Source organism: Taudactylus pleione, unplaced genomic scaffold, assembly GCF_031769625.1.
Source record: "Taudactylus pleione unplaced genomic scaffold, aTauple2 ptg000278l, whole genome shotgun sequence".
Taxonomy (NCBI): domain Eukaryota; kingdom Metazoa; phylum Chordata; class Amphibia; order Anura; family Myobatrachidae; genus Taudactylus; species Taudactylus pleione.
Genome location: NW_028284680.1, coordinates 2,713,673 through 2,734,517, shown reverse-complemented (window position 1 = coordinate 2,734,517; position 20,845 = coordinate 2,713,673). Strand labels below are relative to the sequence as shown.

Below are 20,845 nucleotides of genomic sequence, written 5' to 3'. Positions count from 1 at the left end.
GTAAGAGGCAGGATTACAGGATGTGGTGGATGAGGACATGTGAGAGGTTACAGGTAAAAGGCAGGATTACAGGATGTGATGGATGAGGACATGTGAGAGGTTACAGGTAAGAGGCAGGATTACAGGCTGTGATGGATGAGGACATGTGAGAGGTTACAGGTAAGAGGCAGGATTACAGGATGTGATGGATGAGGACATGTGACAGGTTACAGGTAAGAGGCAGGATTACATTATAGGTGAGGAGGATTATGGGATGTGATGGTAGAGGGATGAGAGGAAGGAGGAGCTATTGACAGAGGAGGTTCTGAGACATTATAGGTAAGGAGGAGGATTATGGGATGTGATGGTAAAGTTATGAAGGATGACAGGAAGGAGGAGCTATGACAGGGGAGGTTCTGAGACATTATAGGTAAGGAGGAGGATTATGGGATGTGATGGATAAAGTTATGAAGGATGAGAGGAAGGAGGAGCTGTGACAGGGGAGGTTCTGAGACATTATAGGTAAGGAGGAGGATTATGGGATGTGATTGTAAAGTTATGAAGGATGACAGGAAGGAGGAGCTGTGACAGAGGAGGTTCTGAGACATTATAGGTAAGGAGGAGGATTATGGGATGTGATGGTAAAGTTATGAAGGATGACAGGAAGGAGGAGCTGTGACAGAGGAGGTTCTGAGACATTATAGGTAAGGAGGAGGATTATGGGTTGTGATGGTAAAGTTATGAGGGATGACAGGAAGGAGGAGCTATGACAGGGGAGGTTCTGAGACATTATAGGTAAGGAGGAGGATTATGGGATGTGATGGATAAAGTTATGAAGGATGAGAGGAAGGAGGAGCTGTGACAGGGGAGGTTCTGAGACATTATAGGTAAGGAGGAGGATTATGGGATGTGATGGACAAAGTTATGAAGGATGACAGGAAGGAAGAGCTGTGACAGAGGAGGTTCTGAGACATTATAGGTAAGGAGGAGGATTATGGGATGTGATGGTAAAGTTATGAAGGATGACAGGAAGGATGAGCTGTGACAGAGGAGGTTCTGAGTCATTATAGGTAAGGAGGTGGATTATGGGATGTGATGGTAAAGTTATGAAGGATGACAGGAAGGAGGAGCTGTGACAGAGGAGGTTCTGAGACATTATAGGTAAGGAGGAGGATTATGGGATGTGATGGTAAAGTTATGAAGGATGACAGGAAGGAGGAGCTGTGACAGAGGAGGTTCTGAGACATTATAGGTAAGGAGGAGGATTATGGGATGTGATGGTAAAGTTATGAAGGATGAGAGGAAGGAGGAGCTGTGACAGAGGAGGCTCTGAGACATTATAGGTAAGGAGGAGGATTATGGGTTGTGATGGTAAAGTTATGAGGGATGACAGGAAGGAGGAGCTATGACAGGGGAGGTTCTGAGACATTATAGGTAAGGAGGAGGATTATGGGATGTGATGGATAAAGTTATGAAGGATGAGAGGAAGGAGGAGCTGTGACAGGGGAGGTTCTGAGACATTATAGGTAAGGAGGAGGATTATGGGATGTGATGGACAAAGTTATGAAGGATGACAGGAAGGAAGAGCTGTGACAGAGGAGGTTCTGAGACATTATAGGTAAGGAGGAGGATTATGGGTTGTGATGGTAAAGTTATGAGGGATGACAGGAAGGAGGAGCTGTGACAGGGGAGGTTCTGAAACATTATAGGTAAGGAGGAGGATTATGGGATGTGATGGACAAAGTTATGAAGGATGACGGGAAGGAGGAGCTGTGACAGGGGAGGTTCTGAGACATTATAGGTAAGGAGGAGGATTATGGGATGTGATGGACAAAGTTATGAAGGATGACAGGAAGGAAGAGCTGTGACAGAGGAGGTTCTGAGACATTATAGGTAAGGAGGAGGATTATGGGATGTGATGGTAAAGTTATGAAGGATGACAGGAAGGATGAGCTGTGACAGAGGAGGTTCTGAGACATTATAGGTAAGGAGGAGGATTATGGGATGTGATGGTAAAGTTATGAAGGATGACAGGAAGGAAGAGCTGTGACAGAGGAGGTTCTGAGACATTATAGGTAAGGAGGAGGATTATGGGTTGTGATGGTAAAGTTATGAAGGATGACAGGAAGGAGGAGCTGTGACAGGGGAGGTTCTGAGACATTATAGGTAAGGAGGAGGATTATGGGTTGTGATGGTAAAGTTATGAAGGATGAGAGGAAGGAGGAGCTGTGACAGGGGAGGTTCTGAGACATTATAGGTAAGGAGGAGGATTATGGGATGTGATGGATAAAGTTATGAAGGATGAGAGGAAGGAGGAGCTGTGACAGGGGAGGATTATGGGATGTGATGGTAAAGTTATGAAGGATGACAGGAAGGAGGAGCTGTGACAGGGGAGGTTCTGAGACATTATAGGTAAGGAGGAGGATTATGGGTTGTGATGGTAAAGTTATGAAGGATGAGAGGAAGGAAGAGCTGTGACAGAGGAGGTTCTGAGACATTATAGGTAAGGAGGAGGATTATGGGATGTGATGGACAAAGTTATGAAGGATGAGAGGAAGGAAGAGCTGTGACAGAGGAGGTTCTGAGTCATTATAGGTAAGGAGGAGGATTATGGGATGTGATGGTAAAGTTATGAAGGATGACAGGAAGGAGGAGCTGTGACAGAGGAGGTTCTGAGACATTATAGGTAAGGAGGAGGATTATGGGATGTGATGGTAAAGTTATGAAGGATGACAGGAAGGAGGAGCTGTGACAGAGGAGGTTCTGAGACATTATAGGTAAGGAGGAGGATTATGGGATGTGATGGTAAAGTTATGAAGGATAACAGGAAGGAGGAGCTGTGACAGAGGAGGTTCTGAGACATTATAGGTAAGGAGGAGGATTATGGGATGTGATGGTAAAGTTATGAAGGATGAGAGGAAGGAGGAGCTGTGACAGAGGAGGCTCTGAGACATTATAGGTAAGGAGGAGGATTATGGGTTGTGATGGTAAAGTTATGAGGGATGACAGGAAGGAGGAGCTATGACAGGGGAGGTTCTGAGACATTATAGGTAAGGAGGAGGATTATGGGATGTGATGGATAAAGTTATGAAGGATGAGAGGAAGGAGGAGCTGTGACAGGGGAGGTTCTGAGACATTATAGGTAAGGAGGAGGATTATGGGATGTGATGGACAAAGTTATGAAGGATGACAGGAAGGAAGAGCTGTGACAGAGGAGGTTCTGAGACATTATAGGTAAGGAGGAGGATTATGGGTTGTGATGGTAAAGTTATGAGGGATGACAGGAAGGAGGAGCTGTGACAGGGGAGGTTCTGAGACATTATAGGTAAGGAGGAGGATTATGGGATGTGATGGACAAAGTTATGAAGGATGACGGGAAGGAGGAGCTGTGACAGGGGAGGTTCTGAGACATTATAGGTAAGGAGGAGGATTATGGGATGTGATGGACAAAGTTATGAAGGATGACAGGAAGGAAGAGCTGTGACAGAGGAGGTTCTGAGACATTATAGGTAAGGAGGAGGATTATGGGATGTGATGGTAAAGTTATGAAGGATGACAGGAAGGATGAGCTGTGACAGAGGAGGTTCTGAGACATTATAGGTAAGGAGGAGGATTATGGGATGTGATGGTAAAGTTATGAAGGATGACAGGAAGGAAGAGCTGTGACAGAGGAGGTTCTGAGACATTATAGGTAAGGAGGAGGATTATGGGTTGTGATGGTAAAGTTATGAGGGATGACAGGAAGGAGGAGCTGTGACAGGGGAGGTTCTGAGACATTATAGGTAAGGAGGAGGATTATGGGTTGTGATGGTAAAGTTATGAAGGATGAGAGGAAGGAGGAGCTGTGACAGGGGAGGTTCTGAGACATTATAGGTAAGGAGGAGGATTATGGGATGTGATGGATAAAGTTATGAAGGATGAGAGGAAGGAGGAGCTGTGACAGGGGAGGATTATGGGATGTGATGGTAAAGTTATGAAGGATGACAGGAAGGAGGAGCTGTGACAGGGGAGGTTCTGAGACATTATAGGTAAGGAGGAGGATTATGGGTTGTGATGGTAAAGTTATGAAGGATGAGAGGAAGGAAGAGCTGTGACAGAGGAGGTTCTGAGACATTATAGGTAAGGAGGAGGATTATGGGATGTGATGGACAAAGTTATGAAGGATGAGAGGAAGGAAGAGCTGTGACAGAGGAGGATCTGAGACATTATACGTAAGGAGGAGGATTATGGGATGTGATGGTAAAGTTATGAAGGATGACAGGAAGGAAGAGCTGTGACAGAGGAGGTTCTGAGACATTATAGGTAAGGAGGAGGATTATGGGATGTGATGGTAAAGTTATGAGGGATGACAGGAAGGAAGAGCTGTGACAGAGGAGGTTCTGAGACACTACTATTGATTTGTCCACAGGTAAAAATCTGAAGTACAGGCTGTGATGGGCACCTCAGAGAACAGTTTGTGGTATTTAGTGATCACCAGGACTTATATGAAGCTCATCACAAAACAATACACATACAGTATACAGGTGTGTCTTCTAGTCACGTCACAGCTGCCCCAGTGCACAACTTTGTACCTGTCTACAAAGTACGTCAGTTTGCCCAGGGAACACAGCCAGCCTGAAATGGTATCATATCCCTTTCACATTAATGGCATGTAACCATTCATTAGCTCATCGGTGAGTAACTTCTTTCATTTAGCCCCTTCCCCAAGTGCCAGTAACACATTATTCAGGAAATGCACCGATCATCTTACACCAGTCCTGCTTCCAGCTGATGGGAACATCCGGTCTTAGAGAGAGGAGGAGGAGGCAGGAGAATGAATATGCTACCACTGTATATGGACGTCCTGCAAACACCATTCCCGTCAGGGTTACTGAGAACTCTAACAATCCTACACATCTCAATATCACAGAAATGACACACATGCCAACATAATATATACATATAACCAGCATGGCATCATCTGGAAGCAATACAGCACCTGGTCACAGAATGGGCAGCATAACTGTACTGTACTAGTACTGTGCCTTTCCCTGTATAATATTACTACACTGTACATATAAAGCTCCATCCCCAACGTTCACTAGGACTTTCTATGCTGTCTGGTGTATGACAGCATAGACTATAGCAAACACAGTGCACCTGTCCTGCCTAGGGGAAAAGACATATCCTCCATCCCGAATCTGTAAGGACAGGGTAACTTCTACTCCAAGGAAAGGGACATATAGATGTGCCCTCGTGGGATGTAGTTTGGAAGTAGACGGTCTAAATCCCGACCGCCGGCTTCCAGACGTTCTAATCCCGGCGTGGTACTAATGACAGGCGTCTAAATCTAGATCCGATCGAAGTGATGCCGGGCGCGGACAGCCGCAGGTTTTAGATTTAGGGCTCCCGGGGGGGATTTAGGGTTAGGCACCCCCCGGGGAGGTTATGGTTAGGCTAGGGGAAGGGAGGGTTAGGGTTAGGCACCCCCGGGGGAGGTTAGGGTTAGGCACCCCCCTGGGTGACTTAGGTTTAGGCGGCGGGGAAGGGGGGGTTAGGTTTAGGCACTTAGAGGGGACATTAGGGTTAGGTACTTGGGGGGGAAGTTAGGGTTAGGCACCCCTAAGGGAGGGTTAGGGTTAGGGGGGAAGAATTAGGTTAGCGATACTTACCATAGGGACGATTGGGATTTTCACCGCCCTCGTGCACTATTGCTGTAGTTGTGACAAACAGACCTTTCTCGGCGCGCCAGGTTCCGTGCGGCTCTGCTCGCACCGAGCGTCTCTTTAGCTGGAATGTGCCTCAGAGTCACAACGCGATGTGACATAACCAATTCTCGAGACGACACTGATTCATTTGCTGTGCGACACTTCCACATCTGTGAGAGTCTGAATCTGTATGCGCAGTGCTACCATGCAGCGGCCGCGGCGTTTCCTCACGCCAAGCTCAGCTGCACTTTGTATACATACTCAGACACACACAGATATACAAGTGTGCAAATCCATCAGTGCCGTTTCGTGGAGCCATTTTGTTGCGACTAAGACGGACATTTGAGCGAAAAAGACACTATACACTGCTCACGTGGTGTATTGAGGTTAGGTGTATGAGGACCAGCGGCGGCTCTTACCCTCCTGGACGAGGGGGGGTTGTCGCTGCCGAGAGGGAGACACTCACCTCCCAGCCGGGTCCCGGTGCCTGCGTAAAACATCTGACAGGCGCTGGGACCGGTGCATGTGCACTAGCGGCAGGTAATGGGGGCTGCGTAGGCAGCCCCTAGTAGCCGGGTAGGGCTGGCAGAAATGCAGAGGAGCGGCATCCTACCAGAAGCCGCTCTCTGCCAATAGCAGCCCAGACTGAAAGTCTTAGGGGGAGGAGACATTAGGGGGAGGAGACCTCCCCCTGGGGCTGCATGTTGTGTATGTGACTGGCAGGCGGAGCTTCCAATGGGAAGCCTCTGCCAGTCACAATGTAGCCAGTGCCGCCACAGACTGCAACTGGCTCACTAAGGTGGCGGCTTTTACACAGAATTCAATATAAAACACTTCTGCTTACATTCAAGAATATCAACAAGACTACACCCACAGACACCTCTTTGCTTACCTCAAAATATTTCCCAGCACGATCACTCCACTCTGTCCAAGACCTGCGTCTCTCATCCACCCTCATTACCTGCTCCCAGTCACGGCTACAGGACATTTTTTGGGCTACACCCACTTTGCGGAATGCCCTCCCTCATGCAACAAGATTCTAGCCACCAAACCTACAAGCGTTTCCTCAAAACGAATCCTCTTCAGACAGCATATTCCAGAACCACAGTGAGCTATTCTACCCCATTACCTCCCCTTTACACAGTTCGCAGAAAACTTACATGTGTTCCGTTTCTGCACTCGCACAAACCACTGATTCAAAACCCACCGAAGACCTTTTACCCCTGCAATCTGGCTGGACCAGAGTATACAGCACTTATCCTTATGTATCAAATTGCTATTTCCCTATAGATTGTTAGTTTTATTACCAATTAAAGGTTCATAAATACGGCAAACTCCAAAACAGTATAATTTGCGACAGCAGCACATCGGGGGGTACAATTCCGTATACTTACGCCTAATGTTAGCACAGCGATGCGGCTGGACAGCATTAGTAGCAAATGCTAAAGTCATTGTACCGTAATTCATACACAGTATAATAATGTAATGAAGTGTACATACAAACACACAAACATTATATATATATATATATATATTTTTTTTTTTTTTTAGTGTTATTAATGGTTTGCAAATGTCCAATTTACTTAAAATAGAAAACAAAAATGAAACCCATGAAGAACCTGGAGCAGAGCGAGTTCTAGGTCACTTTGCGTGATATCGCACACAGCGCACCCAGAAATGTGGGTGCAGGCATTTGCGCCAAGGCAGTTATGCCTCATCTTGGTACTTATGCCAACTTGAACCTTGAGAAGTGGGCAAAAGGGGTGTTCTCATATGGCATCTGACTGGTGCAGACTTACACGTACATCGTGAGAGCTGTAGCTGGGCATATAGGCACAGTTGTGGGATTGTTAGTGCACCTGCGTTTTTGGGGAGCGATTGCGCCCAACACTGCAACAGTCCCTAAATGTGTCTTTTCTCCTTCAGAAGCCCAAAGTGGAAATGACATAATTCATCCATTGATGACCATAAGTAGATAGAATATAACAGCAACACAAAGTAATGAAGTATTGTCAGCTGGAGAGGTCTAATAGTAACCAGGGGGCGCTAGGTATCTGCCATCATCGCCATCATGTCACGTTACACCAGCCTTTCCGTACCGGCAAGAGGCGGATCTCTGAATTCATCCCAATATAATTATGTTGAACCTCTGGGGGGCGCTACACTAATAGAGCAATACTACAACTGTACACACACGTTACCATCCCGCGGTTCCCCTGTACAGTCTACATACGGACACACTGGCAGCACGTGCACTACAGAGAGAGATATATAATATATATATATATATATATATATATACACACACACACACACACACACACACAGAGATATATATATATATATATATATATATATATACACATATATACAAACACACACACCACAAGCTGTGAATGAGGCCCATTACTGGCCCAGGGATGATACATAAGTAAGCCTGAATGTGACCGTGCGTGTTCTGGTCTGTATACGGCAGTGGGTGGTATTCAGTGGCCAGAGTCAGACTTGTGCGCTAATGTCGCCGCTGTTGCGTGCTTGCACGCAGCTGCTATGTGAAGACATGCAAATGTCGCAGTAGCCGGGAGATGTACCGAGACGCCCACCTGCAGATTTGTACCCAAGCGCCTGCGCACAATGTTGCGACTGTCCGATTATCGCAGTCCCGGGTAACCTATAGTCCTGCAGAATGGGCGATGGAATCAAGACACCGGCACCGGTGAAATTGCATGCAAAGATACAGCTGCTGGATCCAACACGCCTATAAAACGGTTGCGATGCGCACTGCGTTTTGGGAACCACCCCTCCGTTACCAACCACAAACGTCCCCCGACTGTCAATCACTCTGCGACTAAATCCTCTCTGAGCGCGACATCACAGAGGCACCGGGACGCAAGCGCCATGAGAAAAAGATCGTCCAACTGCGTAAATATCGCCGTAGCGTCCATTTCTGCATCGGCCCCATCATTTGGAGATATCCTCTGGACTAATCTGCAGACCGATGCACTACATGTACAAGTGGCCTTTTCTTCAGGTCTTGGAATCAGTAACGCACTGAAATGATTGGTCCATAATTACAATGATGGTCCCTGACTCAGAGATGTACGGTATGGCACAGCCGTAGGGAGGCGCAATACTGTACAACTCATAGGCTAATGCGGTAGGAGGCGTCTGGTGACCGCATCGCGGATCCGAGTGCTGAGTCCTCAGACGCATCATTGCATCTTCTGCGAGAACATCGGCCACTGAGTGACCCTGAGATTCCACAGATTGCCCCTCGCAGCTCCGGTGCTGAGGTCAGGAAGTCTGGCCTCGGTACTCCCAGGAAACGGATTACCGGTGTTAGAGACCGCTAATGTGCCGCCTAAGGGACCGTCTCCAGAGCGCTTCCTGCTGTAGAGGAGGAGAATGGGAAACTAATGAGACACTTTATAATGGGATGTGATCAGCATGGGTCACGCCAGGAGAACGACATCCCAGCGGATTCCCGGCGCTGCCAGCTCACATCAGTATAAGGTAAGAACCTGATCACTTTGCGGCATTGCCCGATTACTGTTACCTGGTGTCTTCACCTCGGACGGGAATCCGGTTGTTTTATGGTTGACCGCTAGTATCCTAAAGGCGTATACAATGGAAGGATCTAAGCCCCCGAGTTTGTGGCCGCGGATCTGAGGGTCGATGTCGCTGACCACCGTGTCCCAGGAGACAGTCTGGACAGATCTCTTCGGAGCAGTAATGGATCGGGAGGATCGGATGCTGGCTTGTCGCTGTACCATAAAACCCGTAAGGTCACCCGCTCCTTTCGTCATCCACTCCACGTCCACCTCTGTCCTCTGCCGGCTGTAGAGGAGCTTACTGATTGTCACATTGGGAGGTGTCGGATATTCTGGTGATACAATAACCACACACATTGGAGACATTATTACATATATTACATATGACTATAACATCCCGCTACAACTCATGTGTATTCCAGGGCTACATAGTCCTTATCTGTCTGTATATCTCATATCTGTAATTAATGGCATGGTAAGTCATAGACAGACAAGAATACATTATTATATATGACTATAACATCCCGCTACAACTCTTGTGTATTCCAGGGCTACATAGTCCTTATCTGTCTGTATATGTCATATCTGTAATTAATGGCATGGTAAGTCATAGACAGACAAGAATACATTATTACATATGACTATAACATCCCGCTATAACTCATGTGTATTCCAGGGCTACATAGTCCTTATCTGTCAGTAAATGTCATATCTGTAATTAATGGCATGGTAAGTCGTAGACAGACAAGAACACATTATTACATATGACTATAACATCCCGCTACAACACGTGTATTCCAGGGCTACATAGTCCTTATCTGTCTGTATATGTCATATCTGTAATTAATGGCATGGTAAGTCATAGACCGACAAGATTACATTATTATATATGACTATAACATCCCGCTACAACACATGTGTATTCCAGGGCTACATAGTCCTTATCTGTCAGTATATGTCATATCTGTAATTAATGGCATGGTAAGTCATAGACCGACAAGATTACATTATCATATATGACTATAACATCCCGCTACAACACATGTGTAATCCAGGGCTACATAGTCCTTATCTGTCTGTATATGTCATATCTGTAATTAATGGCATGGTAAGTCATAGACAGACAAGAATACATTATTACATATGACTATAACATCCCGCTACAACTCATGTGTATTCCAGGGCTACATAGTCCTTATCTGTCTGTATATGTCATATCTGTAATTAATGGCATGGTAAGTCGTAGACAGACAAGAACACATTATTACATATGACTATAACATCCCGCTACAACTCGTGTATTCCAGGGCTACATAGTCCTTATCTGTCTGTATATGTCATATCTGTAATTAATGGCATGGTAAGTCATAGACCGACAAGATTACATTATTATATATGACTATAACATCCCGCTACAACACATGTGTATTCCAGGGCTACATAGTCCTTATCTGTCAGTATATGTCATATCTGTAATTAATGGCATGGTAAGTCATAGACCGACAAGATTACATTATTATATATGACTATAACATCCCGCTACAACTCTTGTGTATTCCAAGGCTACATAGTCCTGATCTGTCTGTACATGTCATATCTGTAATTAATGGCATGGTAAGTCATAGACAGACAAGATTACATTATTACATATGACTATAACATCCCGCTACAACTCATGTGTATTCCAAGGCTACATAGTCCTTATCTGTCTGTATATGTCATATCTGTAATTAATGGCATGGTAAGTCATAGACAGACAAGAATACATTATTACATATGACTCTAACATCCCGCTACAACTCATGTGTATTCCAGGTCTACATAGTCCTTATCTATGTCAGTATATGTCATATCTGTAATTAATGGCATGGTAAGTCATAGACAGACAAGAATACATTATTACATATGACTATAACATCCTGCTACAACTCGTGTATTCCAGGGCTACATAGTCCTTATCTGTCTGTATATGTCATATCTGTAATTAATGGCATGGTAAGTCATAGACCGACAAGATTACATTATTATATATGACTATAACATCCCGCTACAACACATGTGTATTCCAGGGCTACATAGTCCTTATCTGTCAGTATATGTCATATCTGTAATTAATGGCATGGTAAGTCATAGACCGACAAGATTACATTATTATATATGACTATAACATCCCGCTACAACTCTTGTGTATTCCAAGGCTACATAGTCCTTATCTGTCTGTACATGTCATATCTGTAATTAATGGCATGGTAAGTCATAGACAGACAAGATTACATTATTACATATGACTATAACATCCCGCTACAACTCATGTGTATTCCAAGGCTACATAGTCCTTATCTGTCTGTATATGTCATATCTGTAATTAATGGCATGGTAAGTCATAGACAGACAAGAATACATTATTACATATGACTCTAACATCCCGCTACAACTCATGTGTATTCCAGGGCTACATAGTCCTTATCTATGTCAGTATATGTCATATCTGTAATTAATGGCATGGTAAGTCATAGACCGACAAGATTACATTATTATATATGACTATAACATCCCGCTACAACTCTTGTGTATTCCAAGGCTACATAGTCCTTATCTGTCTGTATATGTCATATCTGTAATTAATGGCATGGTAAGTCATAGACCGACAAGATTACATTATTATATATGACTATAACATCCCGCTACAACTCTTGTGTATTCCAGGGCTACATAGTCCTTATCTGTCTGTATATGTCATATCTGTAATTAATGGCATGGTAAGTCATAGACAGACAAGAATACATTATTACATATGACTATAACATCCCGCTACAACTCTTGTGTATTCCAAGGCTACATAGTCCTTATCTGTCTGTATATGTCATATCTGTAATTAATGGCATGGTAAGTCATAGACCGACAAGATTACATTATTATATATGACTATAACATCCCGCTACAACTCATGTGTATTCCAGGGCTACATAGTCCTTATCTGTCTGTATATGTCATATCTGTAATTAATGGCATGGTAAGTCATAGACCGACAAGATTACATTATTATATATGACTATAACATCCCGCTACAACTCATGTGTATTCCAGGGCTACATAGTCCTTATCTGTCTGTATATGTCATATCTGTAATTAATGGCATGGTAAGTCATAGACCGACAAGATTACATTATTACATATGACTATAACATCCCGCTACAACTCATGTGTATTCCAGGGCTACATAGTCCTTATCTGTCAGTATATGTCATATCTGTAATTAATGGCATGGTAAGTCATAGACAGACAAGAATACATTATTACATATGACTATAACATCCCTCTACAACTCATGTGTATTCCAAGGCTACATAGTCCTTATCTGTCTGTATATGTCATATCTGTAATTAATGGCATGGTAAGTCATAGACCGACAAGATTACATTATTATATATGACTATAACATCCCGCTACAACTCTTGTGTATTCCAAGGCTACATAGTCCTTATCTGTCTGTATATGTCATATCTGTAATTAATGGCATGGTAAGTCATAGACAGACAAGATTACATTATTATATATGACTATAACATCCCGCTACAACTCATGTGTATTCCAAGGCTACATAGTCCTTATCTGTCTGTACATGTCATATCTGTAATTAATGGCATGGTAAGTCATAGACAGACAAGAATACATTATTACATATGACTCTAACATCCCGCTACAACTCATGTGTATTCCAGGGCTACATAGTCCTTATCTGTCTGTATATGTCATATCTGTATTTAATGGCATGGTAAGTCATAGACAGACAAGATTACATTATTATATATGACTCTAACATCCCGCTACAACTCATGTGTATTCCAGGGCTACATAGTCCTTATCTGTCAGTATATGTCATATCTGTAATTAATGGCATGGTAAGTCATAGACCGACAAGATTACATTATTATATATGACTATAACATCCCGCTACAACTCTTGTGTATTCCAGGGCTACATAGTCCTTATCTGTCAGTATATGTCATATCTGTAATTAATGGCATGGTAAGTCATAGACAGACAAGATTACATTATTATATATGACTATAACATCCCTCTACAACTCTTGTGTATTCCAGGGCTACATAGTCCTTATCTGTCTGTATATGTCATATCTGTAATTAATGGCATGGTAAGTCATAGACTGACGAGATTACATTATCATAGTTAACCTCTATCTGTGCTGCCTTATTGTATTCAACCGATATCCTCATTGGTTCAGAGGCCAAATACAGCTGTCCCTCAGCCGCCCTGGTACCAGGTCATCATTCAGGACACCCAAGAAGCTCGTGTTTGTCTCATTAATTCGCCCTTTAAATAGTTTTTATTTTATTGCTTTAATTCATATTCCTCCAATTGACAATTTGCAAACAATGTTATCATTTTTTTTATGTTGCTTATGGTTAAATATCAACGGTGACAATATTGTCACCAGCTGTAACAAAGTATCATTCCCCCACAGAAGGTTTGGCTTCTACGTTGTATAGGGAAAGGAAGGGGACGTAAGAATCTCACCAAATGTAATAGACAGGGGCGTATCTATAATGGGTGCAGGGTGTGCGGGGCACACGGGCCCCTGGGTTCAGCGGGGTCCCGCACCACACACAGGGTTACCTCTACGGAGTCCCACATAGGCATGGGGGTCCGGCGCTGTAAAAATAACTGGAAAATGGCGGCCATCTTCCCGTCGTTTGCGGCCATTTCCCGGTGACCTGCGCATACTCTTTAGACTCTGGGCGCACTCTAGTGCCCAGAGTCTACAACTCCGGCGCTGGCCGCGCACAGCTCAGTGCGCTGCCGGCCGCCGGACAGAGAGGAGGGGGCCCATGTTGGAGACTGCACACGGGCCCCCTCCTCTCTAGAAACGCCTCTGCTAATGGACATACTGTACGCTGCCCGAAATCTACGTTAATCCATTCTTATGAGGCAGCATCCTATTACCCATGGGGCGTATTGCTTGTGGTCCATGTCATACAGATGGCACAGCCCTGCTCCAGGTATCAGGGGGGTGTCAGGGTGTCAGGCACCTGATCTATTAGTCACAAAGATTTAGATAATTCAGCAGAGCTTTAGTCCATCTCCAGGGCGGCTATCCTGACTGATACTTAACTCGCTACAGGACTGTGTAGGTCTTCTGGTCCCTCATTTTATTGCCACAAAGATGGGACGCTTTAAATTATTGCCACTTTAAATCTAGTGGCTAAATCGCCCAGAACCTTGCGGCTGCCTGAAACTCGCAGACTGTTACACTCACCCCGTAGCCTTATACAAAACAGCTACCAATAACAGTCACAGTGCTCTCTCTTTATTACGCCCCATTATAATAATGCCATCCTCGCTTACAACAAGGGATATTCTTTGTGCCCCCTTTATAATGCCCCTTTGGCCTGGGTTTTACGCGGTTACAAGAAAGGACCACTGAACATGTGTAGAAGTCTCACCGAAAGTCAGATACCTTATACCCCGCAGATGTACAGTCGGTGACTCAATGAAGGGGACTATTTGCTGGGACCTTAACAGAAAATGGCTGCTAACAGGACAGCTTGCATTGTATCTGCACGGCACATGTTCTGAATGAGAACTTTTACTCATATGGATGTGACTGGTGTTAGTGGATTTCTACTCCTATTATAGGCTTAATGCTGGAAAATGTAGGGCTAGACTGGCTCCGGCGTGAATGGCTGCCTTTTCCAGGCATCATTACTATGTATGTGCTGAGTAACACCCCCCACCAATGGCCACCTTGGGCGAGATTTTAAGCCGGGGGTCTATGAGACTGTAATTTTATGTGACATTTGCAGCCTAACATCTAATGAAGACAGACAAAGCATTCAGATCCATCTAACAACTCTGATAAAAATATGAGAAATGGTAAGAATTTACCCTTGTTATCTCTATTTCTACGAAGTCCATAGGGTTCCACAGGATACCTTGGGGCATAGGCAATGACATCAGACATCGGGCACCACAGAGTTAAAGTTTTCAGCCTCCCAGGATGCACTGGGGTTCCTCTCCTATACCCCGCCCCCGAGCCAAGGCAAATCAGTTACGTAACAAGCCATAGGCCGGAGAAGGAGAAGAAAGAGAGAGAAGAAAGTCTGGAACACACAAGAATCACACTCTCACCAGAAGGAGACGGAAAAACTAGTGACCAGATCAAAGCCCACCTGCAGTACAGGTGCGACAGGGCGGGAGGAGTCCTGTGGAACCCTATAGACTTCGTAGAAATAGAGATAACAAGGGTAAGTTCTTACTATATCTCATATTTTCTACTTCAGGGTCCATAGGGTATCCACAGGATACCTTGGGTATGTCCCAAAGCAGTATCCTTTAAGGGTGGGGACGCTGCTGTGCTGGAAGGAGAGTCCGCCGCCCGAAGGAAGCATCCTGAGAGGCGAAGGTATCGAATGCATAATACCTCACAAAGGTATGGACAGACGACCACGTGGCTGCCTTGCAAAGCTGAACAGCAGAGGCACCACGGCGAGCTGCCCACGAAGGACCCACAGACCGTAGAGTGGAGTCAGCTTTAAGAGTGAGCTTTAAGAGAGGATGGTAAAGGAAGGCCCTCATGAATGTAAGCCTCAGAAATCGCCATGCGAATCCATCCTGCCAAAGTTTGCTTAGTGGCAGGCCAACCCTTCTTATGGAAACGATAGAGGACAAACAGAGTCCGATTTCCGAAATGGACTGGTACGGTCATCCAAGGAGGTCTCACCAGCAGAGAGGTCTGGGGAATTAAAGGCCGGTACTATGATTTCCTCATTAAATGTGGAAACTAGATACCACCTTAGGTAGGAAACCAGGGCAAGTGCGAAGCAATGGCCAAATGAAAAATCAGAAAGGGAGGGCGACATGAGAGAGCCCCCAAATCTGACACCCTTTTGGCCGAAGCAATGGCCAGAAGAAACGCAGTCTTAGCTGTAAGCCATTTTAAATCCACTGAGCCCAGTGGTTCAAATGGTGGTCCTTAGAGAGCCTTCAGGACCACAGCCAAAACCCAAGGAGCCACTGGTGGAACAAAGGGAGGCTGAATGCGAAGTACACCGTGCAGAAAGGTACGGACATCAGGAAGAGTAGCAATCCTATGCTGAGACCACACTGAGAGGGCAGAAACCTGCACCTTCAGGGAAGCAAGGCGAAGACCGTGATCTAAGCCCGCCTGTAGGAAAGCCAAAACCCTGGATATCATAAACACCTGAAGATCATAGCCTCTAGGGCGACACCAAGTATGCCACACTCGGTGGTAAATTCTTGCAGAAGCTGGCTTCCGAGCTCTGAGCATGGTGTTAACTATAGAGCTGGAAAAACCCCTGGACCTTAAGAGGGCAGTCTCAAAAGCCAAGCCATCAAAGACAGATGACCCAGGTCCGGACGTAGAGGCAACAGCATTGGAGTGTCTACGGAGAGACTCCGAAGATCTGAGTACCAGTGCCATCTGGGCCACGCTGGAGCTATCAGCAGGAGCGTGACGCCTTCTTGCTTGAATATGCGAATCACTCAAGGAAGAAGGGAGAACGGAGGGAAGAGGTACGCAAACTGGAAGGTCCACCTGACCGACAGCACGTCCACCAGAAGTGCCTCTGCGTCTCTTGCTGTTGACCCGTACACAGGTAGCTTGTTGTTGTGTCGGGAGGCCATGAGGTCTACCTCTGGAAGGCCCCACTTGTTCACCAGTAGCTGAAACACCTCCTGGTGAAGAGACCATTCTCCTGGATGCACGTCTTGACGGCTGAGAAAGTCTGCTTCCCAGTTGAGGACTCCTGGTATGAACTCTGCCGATATGGCAGGGAGATTGCCTTCCGCCCAAGCTAGAATGCGAGACACCTCTGTCAGGGCCGCCTGACTGTGGGTCCCTCCTTGGCGGTTTATGTAAGCCACTGTGGTGGCGGTGTCTGACTGCACCTGCACGGGTTTTCTGTGCAGGACATGTCTTGCTTGCTGGAGAGCTTTGAATACTGCCCGAAGTTCCAAGATGTTTATTCTGCTGGCGTCCACCTTCCCTGGAAGAAATGTGGACCCATCACTGCTCCCCAGCCTCGGAGACTGGCGTCTGTCGTCAGAAGGACCCAGCCCGCAATCCAAAAGGGGCACCCCCTGTTTAGGTGAGCAGTCTGCAGCCACCAGGCCAGAGACAGACGTACCTCCGGGGAAAGCACCATTGTCTGTGTCTTTATCTGATGGGGCAACCCATTCCATCTGGAGAGGATTAACTTCTGCAGAGGTCTGGAGTGAAACTGGGTGTACTCCACCATGTCGAACATCGACACCATGGATCCCAGTAACCTCATTGCCGAGTGAATAGACACCCGGCGACTCTGCAGGAAACTGCGTACTTTTGCCTGTAATTCAGAGATCTTTTTCTCCGTCACAAAGATCCTCTGATGTTGGGAGTCCAACAGGGCTCCGAGATGGAGCATCCTCTGTGAGGGAACCAGGGAGGACTTCTTCCAGTTTATCAGCCAGCCGTGAGTCTGCAACACAGAGACTGTCAGTTGCAGATGGCACTGAAGTATCTCTGGAGACCCTGCCAACAACAGAAGGTCGTCCAGATAGGGCAACAAGCGGACCCCCTGCATCCGCAGGTGGGCTGCCATAACTGCCATGACTTTGGTAGACACTCGAGGCGCCGTGGCCAGACCAAAGGGCAGTGCCTGAAACAGGAAGTGTTGGTCGACCACTGCAAACATGAGGAAACGTTGGTGTGCTGAGACAATGGGGATATGCAGGTAAGCATCCTGAGTATCTAGCGACACCATAAAATCCCCAGGCTCCATCGCTAAAATGATGGAACGCAGGGTCTCCATTTGAAACCGAGGAACCCTCAAGGATTTGTTGAGGGATTTGAGGTGGAAGATGGGCCGGTAAGACCCATTGGGTTTCTGTACCAGAAACAGATTGGAACAATACCCCGATCCCCTCTGGGACAACGGAACCGGCACTATAAATCCAGCCTCGAGCATAGAGTGTAACACCTTCCGGAATCCAGGGCCTTGTCTTGATATGACTGAATGCCCGTGGAGAAAGGAGAGGGCGTACTCCCAAAAGACCACTTCACTTACCCAAGTGTCCGTGTTGGTCAGACACCAGCACTGGGCAAACTGAAGAAGCCGGCCTCCCACTTTGGGGTCCCCCAAAGAGAGGCCCAATTCCGTCAGGCTGAAGGCTTACCGTCCGACTTGGGAGTAGGACGTCTTGTACTCCAAGCCTGCTTCTTTGGCTTGGCAGATTTCTTGGCCCCTGACTGTCTTGGAAAGGACTGTACCTTGGACTTACCCTGAGCCCTATAGGGCCGAAAGGAAGAAGAACCCGACCCTGATGGGACTGTAGTCGATGGCAGACACGCAGACTTAGCTGCTGCTAGAGTGGCCACAATTATGTCCAGATCAGGGCCAAACAGGACCTGTCCATCAAAAGGCAAGCATTCCAAACCCTTTTTGGAATCCGTGTCCGCTTTCCAAGAGCGCAACCATAGGGTGCGGCGAGCCACCACTGCGGAGATTCTGGAAGTGAGACCTATATCCAAGGCTGCCTCATTAATGTACGTGGCTGAGTCTCTGAGATTACCCACTAACTCCACCTGCTCAAGTGACGAGTCAGTGTCCAGAGACACCTCCAAGCTATCAGCCCAGCGCTTCATGGCTCTGGCCACCCAGCACACGGCCATAGCCGGTCTGGATGCCCCCTCCTCCCCCCAGCAAGGGAATAAATGGATTTCAGGCATATATCAACCTTGCGATCCGTAGCATCCTTTAAGGAGGACATGGAGGGCATGGGCAATGTAGCACTCCTCACTAGGCGTGTTACATGAGAATCCACTTTTGGAGGAGTTTTCCAATTGGAAAAATAATTATCCGCAAAGGGGTATGCAAAAACCAAACGTTTTTGAGGCTGGTACCGCTTACCCGGATTTTTCCACGTCTCCTCTAAATTATCCACTAACTGACCAGATAGAAGAAATACAGTGGCATCTCCCTTAATATCCTTAAAGGCGGCGTATTTGGATTTGGCCACGGGGGGATCGTCATCCTCAATAACCAAGGCCGTACGGACTGCCCGTATAAGGCCAGGTATATAGACTTTAGACTTAGACTCCGCCTCCTTAGTACGGAGGGGCTCCTGGTCTGAAAAGTCAAAAATCTCACCGTCATCAGACGACATATCATCCTCATCATACTGAGCCGTCTGAGACACTAGAGGCCGCTTAGGAGGCCGCAATGATGACTCCCCCTGTAAAACGTCCGACAGGTGTTGTACCGTATTGGACAATGAATTCACCCACGTAGGCTCCTGCGAAATCTGGGGGGGGGGCGAAAGCGGGAGACACTGGGGTACCATCAACTGTCTGGGGAACCCCTGCATGGGTGATGACCCTACCGACTGCTACGACAACCCCATCTGAGGGCACGCAGGGGACGTCGCTAGCTGGCCGACAAGGGTTGTAAGTGCCTTAGCAAAACAAGCCCGGGGCAGTTACAGAAATCGGGCGTGATATAATATAACATGCCCTACATAATCCCTCAGTGTTCCCATCACCCTCCACTAATGGTACATTACATGTGTTACACTTTAGCTGAAGAGGAAAGTCACGCTCACTCTCAGACATGATGAGTGTATGTGACTCCCCTCACAGAAAATACTTTTACAGTGAGGCAATGAACACCCTGCAACACCGCACCGCAAGGGCTTTAGCAGAGGAAGAACAGGGATAGTAAAATGGCTGACAGTCAGAAGTGAAAGTACAGGCAGCAGCGCTAGCATTAAGTCACTTACAATGCAGAAATGACTATCAGCACTGAGATCAACTACACAGACACAGAGCCTGGTAGGAAACAGTGCTGCATACTCTGACCTTAATCGGAGAAGAGGTATGCGGGGAGGACCCGGACCGCGATGCCACCTGTATTCAGCGTCCAGCAGCGTTTGCACACTTCCTAGAAAATGGCCGCCGAGGAGCAGAGAGGCGGCGGGCCCGGGGGAGGAGCGCTGACACAGCCCGCCAGACCGCTATGGATAGGCACTGTGCAGCGGGGGAGGCGCCGGCTGTGAAACAGGGAAGGTGTGCTCCCCTGGCATGCAATTAACCCGTGGGACGCTGGAGCCTAATCCGCTCTGCTTCAGCCCGCTGTCCTTGGTGGTCTAGTGGAAGCGCAGGTTAATACATGGCTCCACGCGCAGCCAGTCCCCAGGGAGCCCCCTGCCTGGGGACTTAGGACTTTGTATCGGCGGGTACCCTCCGCGGGACCCCGCCGCTTACCTGCCCCCTTGAATTCGGCCACAGTCTGGGTAATCCGGGGTCACCGCTAGCTGTGACCCCAGACACCCACCAGCATCACCGGATCAGTATCGGCGTTCTGGTCCGGTGGGGTGGAGGAGCGACAGTATGGACGTCAGTCCTGACTGTCTATGCTGTGCAGCTCATCTTGTGCAGCCACAGCTGCCTAGAAAAGAAACGTCAGGGGCCATTACAGCCCCCCTCTGTATATGGTGATCTGACTCCGAGCCGGGCACCTACGAAACTGATTTGTCTTGGCTCGGGGGCGGGGTATAGGAGAGGGACCCCAGTGCATCCTGGGAGGCTGAAAACGTAACTCTGTGGTGCCC

The 20,845-nt window shown here is 46.8% G+C and overlaps 1 protein-coding gene across 2 annotated transcripts in view; it reads right to left on the bottom strand.

The window, feature by feature from the left end:
• VSIG10L2 (V-set and immunoglobulin domain containing 10 like 2) overlaps window positions 1–20,845 on the bottom strand; it is a 64,022-nt gene that overhangs the window by 10,664 nt on the left and 32,513 nt on the right. For both annotated transcript variants that reach the window (XM_088481763.1, XM_088481764.1), the window contains one exon: window positions 9,223–9,549. In XM_088481763.1, the coding sequence (XP_088337889.1) occupies window positions 9,223–9,549 (327 nt within the window). The remainder of the gene's footprint in view (window positions 1–9,222; window positions 9,550–20,845) is intronic.